This window comes from Sander lucioperca, chromosome 9 (genome assembly GCF_008315115.2).
Source record: "Sander lucioperca isolate FBNREF2018 chromosome 9, SLUC_FBN_1.2, whole genome shotgun sequence".
NCBI classification, from domain to species: Eukaryota; Metazoa; Chordata; class Actinopteri; order Perciformes; family Percidae; genus Sander; species Sander lucioperca.
Window position 1 is genome coordinate 4,344,993 of NC_050181.1, and position 14,599 is coordinate 4,359,591.

Consider the following 14,599-nt stretch of genomic DNA (forward strand, 5'->3'; position numbering starts at 1 on the left):
TGTGTTTAACTTGACGTTGGCGCTGTGGATGTAGGGGTGGAGGGAGCTGTAGCTATTTAAAGAGGGTCATCCAGTCACGGATAAATAGCAGAAGGTCCACAGCGTTGACTAACCGCCTCTAAATGGTCTTCATCCTGCACAGTGTATCTGTCTGTGCCTTCTTATTGTTTATTTGTCCAGACTGAGGCTGCTTTACTGCTGTGACAACCATCCGTCGACCATCAGTCCAGTCTGCCAGCTCCCCCTCCTTTTTTATTTTTTCTATTTTTTATTCGTCATTATCGGGAATACGTGAAAATGGGCAAAGATTACTATAAAACGTTGGGTATCTCTAAAGGAGCCACAGACGAGGATATTAAGAAAGCTTACAGAAAACAAGCGTTGAAATGGCACCCGGACAAAAATAAGTCTGCAGCCGCCGAGGAGAAATTTAAGGAAATCGCTGAGGCATATGAAGTCCTCAGTGATCCGAAGAAAAGAGAAGTTTATGATCAGTATGGAGAAGAAGGTAATGTGTTTTTTTAATCGCATTGAATAACATTTTTTTACCGTTTGTGATGGTTTTTAATTCACCTTCAATATACCGTTATAAACCCGTTATAAACACAGCTGGCTTTAATTCAAGTCAAACACTGTAATCAGGTTTAGAAAACAGATGGTTAGCAGATCATAGGCCTACAATTCTGTTCATTTTATTATGCATAGCTATTACATACTAGTTATGGATTAGCTACATTATATCTGCAGTTATTAAGAGAAATAAAGGCCTGCCATCATCTCCACCACAGATTTTCTTACAAATGTGGGTGTTGAAATAGAAAAAAATATTTTGATTATGTCAAAGCCTTTATGTACAGAATGTCCTACGTAGTATCTGAACAGATATGGATAGGAAGCATGTTTGATGTGAGGAAAGTAAAAAGACCACAGATCATTTCTACATCCAATAATTATTAATTAAAAGGGGCATATGAATTTACCTTATTTTACCATTTAATGTAGCAAAGGGGCTGATCATCTTCAAAAGGGTCAGTATAAGTGAAACAAGGTGGTTTTTACCAGTAAAGCATGCAAATGTTTGCTAATAGAACTCGAAAATGAAAATATGAACCTGGAAATGTGCACAATATGTCTTCTTTAAAGGCTCACACAAGCAATACCGACAGTCAAAACAAAGCATCTATATGCCTGCTTTATTTGTGATAAATGCAAGTTCTTTAACATTGCTATAGTCAGCAGGTCAAGTCCTCTACTTCTTTCAGGTAGGCCTTTTCATTGTTGTCAGTGATCAGGCCCACCACAGCTGTGTCGTCAGCAAACTTGATGATGGTGTTGGAGTCGAAAGTGGCTTCACAGTTGTGTGTATACAGGGAGTACAGCAGGGGACTCAAAACACAGCCCTGGGGTGCCCCAGTGTTAAGGATGAGGGTGGAAGAGTTTTGTCTGCCTACTCTTACCACCTGTGGGTCTACCTGTCAGGAAGTAAATGATCCACATGCACTGTGAGGAATTTAATCCAAGGTCCTTGAGCTTTGTGACGAGCCTGGAGGGAACTATGGTGTTAAACGCTGAACTGTAGTCAATCAACAGCGATCTCAGATAGCTTCCTTTCTTTTCCAGGTGAGATAGGGTGGTGTGGAGGATGTGTGCTATGGCGTCTTCTGTTGATCGGTTGGGATGGTAGACAAACTGTAATGAGGAGCAGATGTAATTAGTCGTTCAAAGCATTTTTATTACTACAGAGGTGAGTGCCACTGGGCGGCAGTCGTTAAGAATGATGGTGGGCTTCCTGAAGCACGTGGGTATGACAGACCAGAGCCAAGGACTAAATAAATATCATTGTGAACACTGGTGCTAGTTGGTCAGCACACAGTTTGAGGATCTGATACCGTCAGGTCCTGATGCTTTCTTGGTGTTCACATGCTTAAAAGCCCTCCTGACGTCATGCTCAGAAAGGGAGATGGGTGTGAGAGGTGCACCCACCCATCCATTAACCTCTGCTTCAGCTGTTTTTGCTTGTTGGCTGCTGATGGCCTCAAAGGAAGGAGGAGGGGGTGGGCTTGTAATCTGTCATAGTTTTTAACCTTGCCACGTGCATCTGGGGTTGCCCTTGTGGAATTGTAGTTCCACTTTCTTCCTGTAGTCCCTTTTTGCCTCATTTATTGCTCTTCTCACATTGTAGGCTGCTGTTTTAAAATTGTCCAAGACTGCATTCCTAATTTGTAGGCTGCAGTGTGTGTGTTTATGGCATCCTGGATGGTTCTGGTAATCCATGGTTTCTGGTTGTTGAATGATTTAACTGTAGTTTTGGGTACAGCTGTTTCAGTTGTTTTATAAATTAAATCCACACAGACTCAGTGAATCCATTGATGTCTTAAGTGGTGTCTTGGAACATTTTCCAGACTGTGTCATGTAGTGCAGACTGATAATGTTACTAACAAGGTCAGTATCAGGTCTAATACCTATCCGGTGGATTGGATTGACAAAGTAGGCATCACTTGTGGCATTATGCTCACCCACTGCTGAGTGTCAATGTTAGGATGACTGATGAATCCTATGTGTTGCCCATCAGGTCTCAAGGGAGGAAATGGGCCCACTGGTGATGGACCAGGCAACACCTTCACCTACACCTTCCATGGTGACCCTCACGCCACATTCGCCACTTTCTTTGGGGGTTCGAACCCCTTCGAAATGTTTTTTGGGCGTAAAGCCAATGGCCGAGACGACGACATGGAGGTGGACGGAAACGACCCCTTTGGCTCCTTCACCAACTTCAATCTAAACGGATTCCCTCGGGATGGGCACGTCGGCCCTGGAGGGCAACAGCGCCGGAAGCAGGACCCGGCCATCATCCACGAACTGAGGGTTTCCCTCGAGGAGGTCTTCCATGGCTGCACCAAGAGGATGAAAATCTCTCGCAAAAGGCTAAATCCAGACGGCAGGACCATGCGCAATGAGGATAAAATTCTCACTATCGAGATCAAGCGGGGCTGGAAAGAGGGAACCAAGATCACGTTCCCGCGGGAGGGAGACGAGTCGCCCAATACCATTCCTGCCGACATTGTTTTCGTCATCAAGGATAAGCCACACCCTCACTTTAGGCGGGAGGGCTCGAATATTGTGTATCCTGTGCGTGTAAGCTTACGACAGGTGAGGAATTTTCTCTATTGGCACCCACTTATGACTGAGTGTAGTAGTATTAATAGAGTCTGATAGATGGATTAGTCACACACAGGGGAGATTCAGAACAAGCACATATTTACTTTAGAGTGCCGCTTTAAAGCTCTGATGCTCAAAAAAAGCCTGGTCACAATCAATAAGCCGTAGGTAGTCTGCCTCAAAAGTCCTGAATGAGCATTGTACTTAAATACACACACACTTTGCCTGTGCATTTATGTAATCTAGATCATCAACATTGAGAAATATAAGCTGTATCACAGGGAGGGCAGAGAGGTGGTGGCTGCCCACGTGCACACATTGCAAGATTTACACTCCTACACTCTTCAACACTCTGAGATCTCACTGTTTCATCTCTGAATATGTGATCGATGTATGCAAACAGCAACAGATCAGCTTTGATGTGAATCATGCTGATAAATCACATATTTAAAACCACAGTAGTTTGATAAAATAATCTTATCTCAAGGACCACTTACCAGCCGTTTACAGTGCTTTACACAGCATCTCAGTCTTCATCAGTAAGACATGAAAAGAGGAAAAAAGGAGGTTGTTTTATGTCCATTGCCAAAGACGAACTTTGAATAGAGAGATTACGACCACCTGTTATCATGTGATGATAACTGAGCCATCTCCTCGACAGCTGAGCAAACTTCCAATAATAAAGACTCTTGATGTGGTCTAGCGGTTGAGAGATCTGGAAAAGATATTAAATAGAACTTAATCAAAGACTATTTGGTCAAAGTAGTTGTATACATTGCTCAGTGTTCAAATATCTAGAGTCCTGTGTAGGTTTGTAAATAAAATTACTGTGTCCATTATAAAGTTTGTCCACCAGAGAAAAATTACAAGTTGACAACTCTTTAAAAAAACAGGAATTCTTTAAAAAAAATTATGTTTATGTATATGCCAATATACTATTATGTGATTTTTCTAAACTGTGAAATATAGATGTCAGTATTGGCTCGTTTATTTTATTTGTGAATTTGTGTGCATTTGCTATTTTGTGCAATATAGTGATATCAGAAGACATCCTTAATAATATCATGTTTTCATTTCAACCATATTACCCAGCACTAGTTTACATATGTATACATTTAATATCAGCCAATGAACAGATTCATGTGTGGGTTGCTGTTCTTCTGACTTCCATGTTTCTATCTTTTGCAGTCGTTGTGCGGATGCTCCGTTACCGTGTCGACGATAGATGGGAAGACGTGCAACATGAAGATCACGGATGTCATCAAGCCTGGCATGAGACAGACTGTCGCCGGACAGGGTCTCCCCTTACCCAAAAACCCAGAACAGAGAGGAGACCTGGTGGTGGAGTTTGACGTTAACTTTCCTGAGACGCTGCCTGGTAATGCCAAGGATGTCCTGAAACGGCATTTACCTGCGTAGGACGAAGGACACGGACTGAACGAGGGGAGATAACCGCATGACAGAGCTCGCCCTTGTTACCCTTGTCACTCACACTCACACACACACACACACACACACACACACACACACACACACACACACACACACACACACACACACACACACACACAAGAGAACAGTTCTGACAGTTCACAGATGGACCCCCTACGACGAATGTGCAATTTCTATTTTTGAGCTATATGGTGTTTTTATAAATACCATGCATGCTGCCAAGTTGATATAAGTGCAAGTGAAAGACTGTCCGGGTTGTTGATATCTGAAAGAAACACATTTTATGTATGTGGGTCTTTGCCACAATCACTTTATCTTTTTGTTGGAAATATTTGGCAGTGAGTGAGTCTACAGTTGCCAAACAAAAAATCCCAGTAATCCTTGGAAATATTGCAGTGTAGTACATTTCTTGCTCTCATTTAGACCTGACAGGCTTTATTACTGATATTTTTTAACTGTCATTCAGTGTTTATTTTGTCATGTAGAAATACAAGCCTCAATTTGCAGGCTGTCTTAAAATCTGTGTACAGTTTATTCAAGAGAAACGTGGTTGAATGAACTGGATCATCATGTGTGCATTTTAGAAACTGACATGTGAAGATATTGAACTTGAATTTTAAAATAAATCTTTACACCTGAAGTGATCTTGAGCTGTTTCAGTTATGGGGAGGCATGTGATGACTCCTCCATCAAATAAACCGTGTATTAACAATCATCACTTTAAAACCGTTAACGTGGCTATATAGTCTATATAGTAGTATGAACAGTCTGCATAGCAACAGCACACAAAGTGGGCACCAGAAAACGGTTCTTCAGACTTATATTTTAGTAGTCAAATGTGAATATTTTGTTGTTGTAAAACCTATACAGTAATACTTCTGATGTGCAAAGATAAATATTAAAAGTATGTTGACTGCATTTAATGTTTACCAATGGTAAAACCATGAATGTGTAAATATAGCTGTCTGGTCTCAGCTGCTGCCTATCAGCTGCCAACAGAGAGGCATTTACTGTACATTTTCCCACCAGGGGACGCCACATCACTCATTATGGCTCAGGGGCCCACAGAGGCAGTGGTCCTTGTTTGACAGAGAGGTTCACTTGGCTGCTGACATTTGTGCTCATTAGTTCAAAGCCCAAAGCCAAATATAAGCTGCTATTACATGGCAAAACCTATAATAATACATTGTAATTTCTTAGTTGATTTATATGTTGTATTAAAAATCTGAAAAGTAACTAAAGCTATCAAATAAATGATTCAGCAGAACTAATAAAGTATGATAAGATGCCTGGCAAAATATATAAAACATATAAAAAGTAGCTCCACTTTTGACAGCTGCAACATTAAAGTCATGTATACATTAATACATCACTAATTATAATCCAGTGATATTATATGTATTATTCTGAAATGGGCCATTCTGCATAAAAAGTATTTTTACTCAAAGTATATTTTAATGCTAATACTTAGCCTATTTACTTTTTAAAGATTATGTATGCAGGAACAGGAATTTACTTGTAACAGTAGTTGTACACTGCGGTATTGCTATTTTTACTTAAGTAAAAGATCTGAATACTTCTTCCACGGCGACTAACTTGCAGCATGTGTTTAAAAAATACCTGAATAATCGTTTTAAAGTGATGACCCCCCCCCCTCCCCCCGTGCTGATGTACAGGTGCACAGTGCACTGGGACTGAGCCTAGGTTCGTCCCACTGCGCCTGCGTCCAGCAGCACGCCGATAGACAAACAGAGCTATTGTTAGCCGAGAATCAGCAAGCAGGTTGTGTCAGAGTGTATCCCATACTCGCCACCCACCACCTACCTGTTGAATATTCACACCATTTATTTGGCAAGCAGCGAAGGCAGAGTAGCTGTCGAAGAACATAAATCCAAGCTGTGGGGCAGGTGAGAAGAGGAAAAGTGTGTCGCGGAAGGAAGGAAAGAAGGAAGTAAATATAAGGACAACACGACCATTGGGCTTGGAACTCAACAGGTTAACTACTTCAATGGTATAACAGCGGCTCGGACTTTTTAATTCAAACGTCGAAAAACACACGAAAGCATCAATTAAAATGCCGTTGGGACCATGGAGGAAGAAAAGCAAAGCGACGAAGGAGCATTTGGTGGACAATGAGGAGGTCGGCGGCGGACACGCAGGTGCAACTGGGAGCTTGGCTAAATCCGCCGTGAACGGAGCGGGGCTACCGCCTCCACCTGCAAATCTGCGGCCCAAACTGGTCTTCCACACGCAGCTGGCGCACGGAAGCCCCACCGGCAGGATCGAGGGATTCTCCAACGTGAAGGAGTTATACTCGAAAATAGCAGACGCGTTTAATATAAGCCCACCTGAGGTAAGAGCTTACCTGTTGTTAAAGGAGGACATATAGTGATGTGAGTGATTTAGTGTTGCGTTCAAGTGTTTAGATTGTCTACCTGTGTTTCTAGACTTCTCACAAAAGTTGTGGAAATAACTTGTAGGCCTACATATAGGCTACTAACTGTACTTATATACAATTTGAGGTAGGCCTAGTTGTACTTTACTTTAGTTGTAATTTCCATTTTATGTTACTTTACTACTTGAATAGGGAAATATTGTAGGGAAATATTGTAGCCTACTTTTTACCCTATTACATTTATTTGACAATTATGGAAACTAGTTTCTTTTCAGATTAGGATAATGATATTATAAGTTTATAAAATACAATCATTGTTAAAGATTAAACCAGTGGCTCCCAAACTTTTTGGCTTGAGCCCTCCTATAAATAAACACTAAATACTGTTGGGGCCCCTTGTCTCATTTTAGATGTGTATTTGCCCTTTAAACCTCAAATATGATTTCATTCAAGTGATTGGGGCACAAAGAGATCAGAAAAGATAAGACAAGATTTTCTTTTTTCCTACCCAATAATCACATCACACCCCCTCAGATTTACCTTGTGACCGTTAGGAGACCCCTAAATTGGGAACCATGGGACTAAACTTACCAACTGTAAATAAACTAAGTAAAACTTCGCCTCGACCAGCTATTTATTTATTGATTTATCAATACCAATAATCTAATAATTACATATGATATATCAGTTACAGGAGCCATTTGTCTCCAGAATGACTACTTTTACTTTTGATCCTTAAGTACATTGCTGATAATACTTAAATACTTTTACTTATAATGGAATATTTTTAGACTGTGGTATTGCTACCTTTACTTTACGGATCTTTAATACTTCTTCCACCACTGCAAGATGAATATTTGCAGTAAGGGTTTGGGTAAACCGTTTTATAAGTGGCTTTTCTTAGAGATTAGCCCTGTGGAGGCCATTAAAAGTAACTTTGATTGTCTCGTGTCAAAGCTAGTTGGTGTTTGTAAAGGCACACCCTGCCAGCCTACACACCCAGCTTTAACCCTGCAAGATTGAGATAGATCTGTGTCTTATCTTCAGAATGAAGTTACTGGATACCTGACAAATTACCTCTATGTTTAGATACAGTATTTCATTCAGCATCCAATTCCACTGGGAAGCAGGAGCAAAAGCTACGAGCAGGTCCTGAAAACAAAAGTAGGTTCTATGTCCTCCTCTAAGCCCAGGCTGCTTAAGCTTCTGTTTTCAAAATAAAAGCGTGAGTGGCATGTTTGTCTTTGGTCAGCCTGAAATATGACTGGTGTGTTGTAAGAGCTCATGACGTGAACTTCCTATCCCTTCTTGAAGCTCAGAGATACAGTCGCGTCTCGCTTTATTCAACAAGGGCAATAATTGGAAAGGAATTTGTCTTAGTGCCGTTGGTATACAGTGAAGTGCACAACAGGACTTATGGATAGTAATAAGTGGAGGGCTGCTTCCCTGAAACTGACCAGTCTTTCTGATTTGAAGGTAGACAATATCCTTAATGAGGCTCAAACTCTGCAGTTTTCTTTCTCTAAATTGGACACCAGCCATTTTTCTATGGGCATTTGTTTCATCATGTCTATTAATGTCCCTCTAGAGGGCTTTTCTGCATCTGTCTAGACTTGTTTTAGTACAGAAACTGCCTGGTGGTGTGCTCTTTTCTGAACAAGTACAGTACCACAGAGGAGCTAAAGAGATTTGGGATTTTAGCTGATTTTCAGCAGCTTGTGTCAAAAGACTGGATTCAAACCGCCGTCTCTGCAAGCACTGCCCTGCTCAAGTGTCTTTGAGCAAGACTTTGACATTGTACCAGCTCTAGGAGTACTGTTCTGTAGCTGTTCTTGACCTCTGACCCCTCTGTAAAGGGGGACAAGTGGGGATCTACAGTACTGGGATCAGTTAAGAATCACATTGGTGTTTACGTATTATGGTTGTTGCCACATCAGGATGAAAAAATGTTCCCTGCTGAAATAATGCCTCAGAGCTTGCCAAGCAGGTAGCAAAAGAAAAACAACAACCCGAATTTCAACTTATCCGTCTGTACCGTTAGCAGTTATGTCCCATTGGCATTATATAGTGTGAAAGTATGTGTGCCACTGTGAATACTGGCCTATTCACAGTTGTGGCATATAGTTACACAGAGACAAAGACAGATGCAGACAGACAGGCAGATGGATGGAGTGTGAGTTGTTGGATTCCACAGTTTTTACCACAGGAAGTCCCTCACTTCCGGCTCAGTGGGCATTGCTTCAAATCTAACCAGATAACTTGTCCCAGCCACAGCCAGAGGCACCCCAGAGGACCCTGGGGAGCAGCTCTGCCCAGGACCTCCTCCCTCCATAAACACCACCAAACCTCACTCTGCTGCCCATGTTGACTGGACGTGACCTCTGTATCACAGGACAAAAGATATCTGCACCGTCAGATTAAAGCCTTGTTATTTCCCAACAAAAGTCTATTTTTATTCGATACCTGCAAATAGCGCTAGATAAGGGTAGGGCCAATGTGATATACCTAAGCTTTGTTACCCAAATTATACTTTATTTCTCACCCTACTGTGAAGTATTACTATATTTTGTCCACCCAATTCATATCAGTAAAAGTCGACGAAAAGCTAGAAACACCTCTCTCAATGTATAATGCAATACAATTCAACAGCAGCACAAACTACGGCCTCCAAGTGACCATAAGTTTGATTAACACTTCTCTTAAACAGAGCAACAAAAACGGAGCATTATAAAGATGGGATTTATTGAAGGGCTGTTCTATTAGACAGCATTAGTTCTAGCCAGGAGTACCTAATAAACTGACATTTTTCCAACAAACATCTTTTTAGACGTTAAGTTAGACGTTTAATTTCTTATCGATACTTGTAGAGCTGCAAACGATTAATCTATTAATTGTTCAAGTCATTTCTTAAGCAGAACTGCTACTTATTCTCAGGTTTAAGCTTTTCTTATTGTAGGATTTTATTATTTTCTCTATTTTTAATCATTGGAAGTTATTTTCTTTGGAGTTTCGGACCATTGGTCTGACAAAAGAAGCAATTTAAAGACATAACTTGGACTGCTCTTGACTTGACAGTTTTTTGTATTCAATGCTATGGATACATTTCGGTCAGAATTGAGGGTGAAGAGCAAGTGTGAAGGGTCCAGTGCTCGACTTGTTATTCATTACAAAACTGTGCAGTCTGCACTCACAATGTGCTGAAATGTCCCGCTGAGCATCTGGCATTTTCTGAATGTGCCATCTGCTTTAGCTTTTGTATACTAGATTTGAATCTTTATGGCTAAGTACTGTAAAAACATTTATGTATTGAAACATCTCACAAAAATAAAATATTGAAAAAGAGACTTCCATATCATATAAGGCTTTTATTGTGATAAGCTGGTTTTCAACTAAACTTTTAAACCCTATGCAGTCTCATTTTAAATAAAATATCAGTCACCATTTAGACTTTTTTTTAAACGTGACCAGTGTGAAATTACAGCAACTTCATCTTGAATTTAGCATAACACTAAAGACTGAAGTAAACTGGAGGACAAAATAATTGCACATGGAGCCAAGCAGAAACCATAGCTGTGGTTGTTTGTAAACCAGTGGCTCTGTGGCTCTGAGGTTACATGAGTGCTCGGCTGAGCCTAATATGAATTATGTAATGAACAATGGCATTGTCTGCCCTGTGCTCATTGCGTCTATTAGGTGACACATTTCTTTTCAAACAGACATCACATTGCATTGAAGCACGTTTGGGTTCACTGTGAGTGTCTATTGTTGTGCCTTTAATTGGACACAATGTTAGACTAAAGCTCAGAGTCACTTTATTTAGGAAGCAGAACTGATGGAAAGGAATTTGTCTGAGTGAAATGACATTTCAAACATTATAACAGCAAATCCATTAAAGGCTTTACAAGGGATATATTATGTAAACTCGGTTCAGTGTCTGTTATCTCAGCCAGCAAGACATGAATGTAGTGTTGCAGTCTTTAGATCAAGAATGGGATATTTTTATGTGCTCACTTTGCTCAGGTCAAAGTCTGGTTGTTGGCCCTGCAGCTGTTGAGTTTGAGGTGTGGCTCTCTGTGTGACTTTTCTTCTTGTCCACCTCCTCATCAGAAACAGCCATTTGCCTACAATTTGAATATCTGGGCTGCGGTCATGGCACAGAACCACACCTCTTCTTTTTAGTTTTGCAGGTGGTTGTACTTCCAAGTTTGCAGCCAGACATTTCTTAACCGGGGGGATGAGGGGATTAGGTGAAACAATCTCATTTGATGGAGCTTGAGCCTGCTGGGGGGAAATTGGGGGAAATTGTTGGGTCTTTGTAAATTATAGAGTGTGTTCCAGACCTACTCCTATCTGTAAAGTGTCCTGAGATAACTCCTGTTGTGATTTGACGCTATAAATAAAATTGAATAGAATTGTTTGTATTAGCCGAGCTCCTGCACTCACTTGCTAGTAGTAGTTTAATTGTAGTTTGTCTTGATCAGTGGATTGGTGATTGGATTTACCTATTTATTTTTTTGTATACAGAGAATATTTAAGTGAGCTTTTCTTGTCTGTCAAGATATGAGCACGAGACACTGCTTATGAAAGCCATAAATCCAGTACAATCCAGTGGGTGTGTTAAACATTAGAAACACCTCTCAATATAATGCAGTCCAGTCCTGCAAACTACAACCTCAATAATAAAGGTGTACCTAATAAAATGGCCCCTGAGTGTGTACCACAATATAGGAAGCTCATACAAAATGATACAGTAATCTAATTTATGTTCAATGTAATGAAATGTTTTGCCGTTCAGCATTACATCAGACAAAAACAATGACAAAGCATGACCATGTCTTTACAATATACTGTATGTATATAATGTAAGCTGATACACGCAAATATCACCCAGCCTTGTTTTCAGACAGGATTCATAAAGGCATGTACTGGCTCCAAAACTATAAACTGTTTGTTTTATTTTACTACTGCAACTAACAATTATTTTCATTATCAATATTGGTCAACTATTTGAATCTATAAAATGTACGTAAGTAGTATGTTCATAGTAGTAATAGTACATAGTTAATGTCCATCCCAAGTTTTCAGAGCCAAAGTTGATGTTTTCATAATGCTCGTTTGATCCGACCATCAGTCTCAGATTCCATTAATTAGCCGAGAAAAGCAGCAAATCCTCACATTTGAAAATCTGGTGTCGTCGTTTAGGATCCTAGAGGCCTGAGGGTAGAAGCTCCTCCTGAGCCTCTCAGTGTTGACCTGTGATGTGCAGAAAATGCATAAAAATGCAAATGAATGGTATGCACTTTAAAGTAAATGATTAGTGGGATTCTTTTATTGTATTAGAAAGGAAAGCTGATTTCCTTTTTTGTGTTAAAAAACATTGTCTACTTGGTCATGTTCACTCTAATCTTAGTTAAAACCACAGTTATTTCCTTGCGTAGTAAACCGGCCCATTTATATTGTATTAGTGGTTAATAACACGGTCTGAAATTATCCTGCAACATGATTCCAGTGAACGTGTGGTAACTGGTAATTGTGCTTCATTACACATGTGACAAGCAAATGAGCACCAACTCTCCCTGTGTGCTCACCAAAAGAAACAACAAATGTGACGCTAACACGGAGTATTTGTGAAGCTGCAGAAACAGACCCCAGGTGTGTTTGTGTGTGTGTGTGCTCACCACGGACTGGACTGGATCTGGTTATATAGTGATTTAAGTGGTTGTTTACCAGCAGCGATGCAGAAGAAAGCGTTGTCACGGCAGCTGAGCCCGCAGAACAACAGTAGGCTTTTTCAGAGGCAAGTTTAGGTTTCTTTCGGTCTCCTTGATGATCGATGTGACTAAACAACCACAGATAGAGACCAATATCTGTTATCATCTGTCTGGGACAGGTGAGGTGATATATCAAAGAGAGGAAGATTACCATTTAAACCAGGCTTACTTTAGTAATTCTGGCTTATTTCCAAGAAATTCAGTATGATTGTTTCTTTGATATGTGTTTTTAAATTCGTTGCAAAGAAAATTAAGGGATGAATCTTAGGTCCCTGATTAAAGCCTCCATAGTTGGTAGCATTTTCACACTTTGTTTCTTTTATTTTTTTAATGTCACCTAAATAAAATTATCAGAAAGAATCAAACACCCAGAAATCTGTCTATTAAAAACACCAAAAGGGTGGACAGCCAATCTGAAGGTATTTAAACAGTATTTCCACCATTTGGATGCTGTTATCACAAAGTATTAGACTGGGTAAACCCAGCCCGATCTGCCGGCGGTTTGATTTCGCCCTGCAGCTCAGGCTGGAAACCTGTACGTCTATCTATCCTGCTTCCGTTACAAATTTGCGGGAACCAATCACAAACTGGCATATCCACCTGCCACGCTATTGGCGGATTTAACACGATGATGATAGAGAAGCGACCAAGCAGCTTTTTGTTTACATTCAACATGAGCGCAGCAACCCGTTGATGCCGCTGTCGCTGTTTTTAAAAGATTTCAAAGGCAAGTTTTCTCTAAAAAGCGGAAAAGAAACTTGCCCTGGAACAATTCCTACAAAAGGAGGATGTGTTTTCCTTACTACCGACTAGAGATGGTCTGATACCATTTTTTGCTTTCCGATACCGATTCCGATACCTGAACTTGCATATCGGCCAATACCGAGTACCGATCTGATACCACCAGCTTATGACCAATAAATTATCTGGCTGCAGTCCTGTTTGATAAGTCAAAGTTTAATGTTATGTTGCATCTTGCTCATCTTGTAGTGAGATAGTGTAGAGTTCAAACAGTTCTCGTTTGTTTTGTTTATTGTAATGGTTTTGCTGTAATATTTCACCCTTTATATTATATAATATGTGGTACTCTGTGGCTGTGAACGTTTTGTCATGTTTTTTTTTTTTCATTGTGAATTGATGTGATCACTGCTTGAAAACCAGGATCCCATTTGCTTGGCTTTATGAAACAAATTCATCTTGGTTAAGTTTGTCAGGCTCACTCAGACGGGCTTCTCATAATGAGCTCTTCTTTTCTGAGTCACCTTTTATGAAACAAACCCTCAGTTGTCATTCTGAAGAATCTCACATCCGCAGTTAGGTAAATGATTACACTGGCTTAAATGCTGATGGATGTGATATCCTGTTAAAAACACAGCCACGCCACAATACACACAGCTTACATCAGCATTCCCTGTTAACTACTAAAAACACTGACACAGAAATAACAGTATGAAGAAGACAGGAAATAGGAATAACATTATTCCACTGGTTACACATAAGTAATTCCCCTCTGTAAGCATGATACTCTGTTTAATCTTTCCAACCCTCTTTTCTGCCATTAAAAGATCAGTTGAAGAGGCTGTAAATGGACAGCATATCAGTTCTCAAAGAAACCGGTTTCTCAAGCTTTGTCAAGCTTTTGCCCCCACACACATCCTTTTGAGTCATACAGAAAGCGTGACAAAATAGGGACAACACCATAAAGAAAGAAATAATAACACACAGGTGATAATGACAGTAATAGTCAGCCCATTCTAATGCCAGTTCGTGAAATGGTCACGTTATTGAATCTATTGATTTGTGTACTGAACACGTTAATGTC

General features: G+C 40.3%; 2 protein-coding genes and 1 long non-coding RNA gene across 4 annotated transcripts in view; 2 read left to right on the forward strand and 1 right to left on the reverse strand.

Annotated features, from left to right (window-relative positions):
* On the forward strand, positions 1-5,251 carry dnajb4 (DnaJ heat shock protein family (Hsp40) member B4). Of its 2 annotated transcripts, XR_004898207.1 has the most exons (4): positions 1-508; positions 2,573-3,150; positions 4,348-4,644; positions 4,687-5,251. XR_004898207.1 is itself a non-coding variant. In XM_031293702.2 (3 exons), exons 1-3 carry the CDS (start codon positions 298-300, stop codon positions 4,576-4,578), a joined length of 1,020 nt encoding a protein of 339 aa, XP_031149562.1. In that variant the 5' UTR covers positions 1-297; the 3' UTR covers positions 4,579-5,251. The 2 variants fall into 2 exon arrangements, 1 of the variants encoding a protein (XP_031149562.1); XM_031293702.2 differs by having other exon boundaries at positions 4,348-5,251.
* LOC118495774 lies at positions 4,675-6,545 on the reverse strand. Its single transcript, XR_004898208.1, has 2 exons — positions 6,436-6,545; positions 4,675-4,876 (listed from the first exon to the last, which is right to left on the reverse strand). It is a non-coding gene; the product is annotated as an uncharacterized LOC118495774 (long non-coding RNA).
* Positions 6,331-14,599, forward strand: part of gipc2 (GIPC PDZ domain containing family, member 2) — an 18,369-nt gene continuing 10,100 nt past the window's right edge. Inside the window, exon 1 of the mRNA XM_031293704.2 lies at positions 6,331-6,964. Within this exon, the coding sequence (XP_031149564.1) occupies positions 6,686-6,964 (279 nt within the window). The 5' untranslated portion in view covers positions 6,331-6,685. The remainder of the gene's footprint in view (positions 6,965-14,599) is intronic.

Coding starts and splice junctions, on each gene's coding strand:
- dnajb4 (XM_031293702.2), top strand. CDS start 298: ATGGGCAAAGATTACTATAAAACGTTGGGTATCTCTAAAGGAGCCACA. Junction 509..2,572: donor TGATCAGTATGGAGAAGAAG/GTAATGTGTTTT, acceptor GTTGCCCATCAG/GTCTCAAGGGAGGAAATGGG. Junction 3,151..4,347: donor TGCGTGTAAGCTTACGACAG/GTGAGGAATTTT, acceptor TATCTTTTGCAG/TCGTTGTGCGGATGCTCCGT.